General features: G+C 60.1%; 2 protein-coding genes across 2 annotated transcripts in view; one reads left to right on the top strand and one right to left on the bottom strand.

The window, feature by feature from the left end:
• The window catches only part of DRD4 (dopamine receptor D4), a 5216-nt gene extending 4038 nt beyond the window's left edge, over positions 1 to 1178 (bottom strand). The window contains exon 1 of the mRNA XM_027860195.1: positions 915 to 1178. Coding sequence (XP_027715996.1) covers positions 915 to 1178 — 264 coding nt within the window. The remainder of the gene's footprint in view (positions 1 to 914) is intronic.
• A 1952-nt stretch (positions 1179 to 3130) lies between these two features.
• SCT (secretin) overlaps positions 3131 to 3875 on the top strand; it is a 2817-nt gene continuing 2072 nt past the window's right edge. Inside the window, exons 1-2 of the mRNA XM_027860147.1 lie at positions 3131 to 3163; positions 3500 to 3648. The gene's annotated coding sequence lies outside the window, so the exon portion shown is untranslated. The remainder of the gene's footprint in view (positions 3164 to 3499; positions 3649 to 3875) is intronic.

Here is a 3875-nt window from a genome sequence, read left to right as displayed (position 1 = left end):
CTCTCTCTCTCTCTCTCTCTCTCTCTCTCTCTCTCTCTCTCTCTCTCGCTCTCTCTTCCTCATCATCTTCTCTCCCTCACTCTCCTCCTCACTCTTCCTCTCCCTCCATCCCTCATCCTTCTTCTGTTTCTCCCTACATCTCTTTGTCTCTGTCTCTCTCTCCCCCCTCTCTCACCTTCTCTCTCACTCTCCCTCCCATCCTTCCTTTCCTCCCTCTCCTGACATCTGTCTCTCCCTGTCTCTTTCTTTTCCCTCCACTCATCCCTCCTCTGTTTCTCCTGACATCACTGTCTTTGTACATTTGTCTCTTTTCTCTTTCTCTCTGTTGCCTTCCTTGGTCTCTATTACCGTTTTGTCATCTTCCCTCCCCTCCTCAATCTCAGGAAACCAGGTCTGGCATACGAGTCTAGTGGACCATGGAAGGGATGGGGACAGTGGCCAGAAGACAGGACAGTGTCAGGTTCGAGATTTCAAGAGATGAAATGTGTGTGGAAAGAGTTGGTGAAGGCGGGTTAGGGGCAGGATGGGACAGACACGAAAGGGGTAGCAGGGTATGGGATCTAAGGAATGAGAGGCAGGGACCTTGAGACAAGAAGTATACTAGGCTAGGGGTTATAGCGGGATTCCAGGGTGGGGGGAGGTGGCGGGCAGGACCCTGAGTCCTGGAATGGAAGGTTCAAGGAACAGACAATGAATGGGGCTGAAAGAACTGACAGTGAGGGTGGGGGTGGGAAGTGATGACCTTTAGCCAAGGGAGGGGGGAAGGTCCTGAGTCGGAAGCGGGGGTAGGGGGTGGTGGAGGTCCAACAGAGGAGAGAGGAACTGGAAGAGGGGTGGGAGTGTCTTGGGTCTAGGAAGCAGGTTGAAAGGACAGATCGAGCCAGGGGGGCGTCCTGGGGCCGGGCTCACCTCACCTCGGAGTACACGAAAAGGGGCAACACGAGCAGCGCCAGCAGTAAATCCGCGACGGCCAGGCTCACGATGAAGAAGTTGGTGGGGGTCTGCAGGGCACGCTCCGCCGCCACGCTCACACACACGAGCGCATTGCCAGCCAGCACAGTAGCCATGAGCAGGATGCCCCCAACCAGAGCTCCCACATCCGGCTCGGGCGCCCCCAGGCCCCCTCTGCCGCTGCCCAGGAGCTCGCTGGCGTTCAGGAAGCTGCGGTTCCCCAGCATGGCCTAGGACAGGACCACTTCAGCACCGCGGTCAGCGCCTCACCCCTGCAGCCTGGGTTGGGGCGGGGCGCCGCATTCCGGGAGACTGAACTCTACCGGAGCAGTCCGAAGAAGGAAGAGGGGGGCCTTGCGGCTCGGGACCGGGGGCAGGGCGTCCCCAGCTGCTGGTCCTAGAGTGAATGAATTCCCCCTTGGACCCTATCTCCCTCCAGTGCTCGGCTGATGAGCTCGGCTCCACTGCTCCACGCGCGGTAAATTCCCTAGCTCCGCCCCGGCCTCGCCCCTTCTCGACCCCGCCTTCTACGGGCTCTGAGGAAAGACCCCCCCACACACAAACATACACACACGCACACACGCGCGCACGCACACAACCGCCCCCCGCCCCTTCCTGAGTCCCACCAGCCACTTTGCAGAGATGGCAGAAATGAAGGCCGGGGCCCAGGAGCACTGAGGCACTGGGGTCCTTCGCCTCCTAATACAGAGGAGTCGAGGCTCGGAAAGGGCGTGACACTCTGGGAATCCGGGAAAGGCCTTAGTCTGGAGGCAGGGGGCAATACCTCGGGAAGTCCTCATTGGTCATTAAATGCATCGCACACGTGGGCAAAGTAAGGCATCGCGAGCGCAGGGTGCTGTCGGCCAAAGGACCTACGAATGTTGTTGTTCGGTCGTTTCACTCGTGTCCGACTCTTCGTGACCCCATTTGGGGTTTTCTTGGCAAAGATACTGGAGTGGTTTGCATTTCCTTCTCCAGCTCATTTTACAGATGAGGAAACTGAGGCAAATAAGGTGAAGTGACTTGCCCAGGGTCACACAGCTAGTGTCTGAGGCCGGATTTGAACTCAGGAAGATGATGAGTCTTCCCCGACTCCAGGCCCGGGGCTCCATTGCACCACCTAGCTGCCCGGGACCTAGGAATACTGGCTCCCTATTTCCAAGACCAATCTTAGTCTCCAGGAGGCTCAAGGGAGGCTGCTATACCTCTGCCTCAGGTTTCTCAGTTTTGTTGGGCTAATCTGGCATCTGGCGTGTGTGACTCTAGGCACAGGTGGGAGGGGTAGGGAAGGGATCATGGGGCCAAGGCCCTTCAGGAGCCCCCTCAAAGAAGACCCAAGCACTGCCACCACCCCCTCCTCACTGCCACCCTCCACCCCAGGCTGAATCTGTCCTCCCTTCCCTGAATCCTCTCTAGCTTCCACTCCAGCCATGAAGGCTGGCCCCTCCACCTGCTTCCTATGTCCTTCCTCCCGCCCACCCTTCAGAGCCAACTAGATTCCAAGGTTCTGCCTCCGGGAAGTCTTCCGGGATTCTCCTGGACCTGCCCTAGGAAGAAGCACCAGGCCAAGGGCCCTTAAGCTCTCTGTGACTCCTTGACTGTAAGCTCTCTCAGGGCAAGCAGCTGGCCTCCAAAGGTGGCACCTACACACTAGACTCTTCATCAGTGTCTGCCCAGGCCAGGCAGGATTCCTGGGACCTTTCCCCAGCGTGCCCCTGGGCTCCCAGGCTGGCCGTGTCTCTTAATTGGCCGCCCTAGCCTCTTGGTCCTTCCTCCATGCCGATGCTTAGATCATCTTTCTAAGGCACACCCCTCGCTACCGACTCCACTCATCGAGTGCTTTGGTGTTCACCATTGCCTCTAGGATGGAACGCAGAATGGCCAGGCCAGCACTGCGGGCCGTCTCCCTCCTACAGGCTTATTTCCCGTGGTTCCCCTTCACACAGATTGTCACTGCTCAACAGGACCCCTAGTGGGCCCGTTCTCATCTTGCCCTGCCCTGCCCTTCTGCCATCATCTCCGCCTCTCCTCGAAGCCTCCTCGGAGCTGAGCTCTCTTCCTTCCCTGCTTTGCCAAGAGGGCTTGGGCGGCTCTCCCTTCGCTCCATCACACTGCGCTTGGCATCGGACTTCGTGCGCCTCTCCAGTCCCGTTTCAATGTACCAACTCCTCATGGGCTGAGGCGGCCACTCGGCCCGCACTCGGAGGCTTCCGTAAGCATCCCCAGGCGCTGATGCTCAGCCTTGCCTGTCCCAATCCCTCCAAAGACTCAATCTGGCCTTTGGGGCCAGGAAGGGATGAGACGGGACTGGGTGGGGCCATAGATCCACAGCGGCAGGCCTCAGCTCGGGCAGCCAGGGGCCCGGCCGGGCGGGGATGACAGCTGGAGGGGCGGCCTTGACCTTCCCGGCCGATCGATGGCCCCGGACCAACTGTTTGCGAAGTCGCCGGAGCGGAAACTGTGGAGCCTCGGAAAGGGCACCGGGCGGGCGTGGGGGGCGGGGAGTAGAGGAACCCTGGCGCCCCAAGCCTCCGCCTCCGCCCTCCAGGTCCCCGGCCCAGGGGGATTTATACCGAGCAGGCCCCGGAGCCAAGCACTGGAATCGGGCGGCTGCCTCGAAGGAGAAGGCGGAGGAAGAGGAGAGGACGAAGGACTCCGCTTGGAGCTGAAATTCAGCGAGCGTCTCTCCTGGGCTTGGTGAGAAGCCGGCGGACTTCGGCCGGCAGGAGCTGAGGGGCGCGGGGAGAGCGGCCCGCGGCTCCCTAGCGAGGCATTCTCTGGCTCTGCTCCTGGGTCTCCGGGCCTCTGTCTCTCCCTGGGTCTCCCCGCCCCACTGAGGCAGGCATGTCTCGGTCTCCATCTCGGTCTTTCTTCTCCCTGTCTCTGTACCTCTCCGATAGCGGATCTTTTCGGTCTCACTGTCT

This window comes from Vombatus ursinus, unplaced genomic scaffold (genome assembly GCF_900497805.2).
Source record: "Vombatus ursinus unplaced genomic scaffold, bare-nosed wombat genome assembly UNPS02014176.1, whole genome shotgun sequence".
NCBI classification, from domain to species: Eukaryota; Metazoa; Chordata; class Mammalia; order Diprotodontia; family Vombatidae; genus Vombatus; species Vombatus ursinus.
The sequence above is the reverse complement of the archived record's forward strand: the minus strand, read 5'-3'. Positions and strand labels throughout refer to the sequence as shown.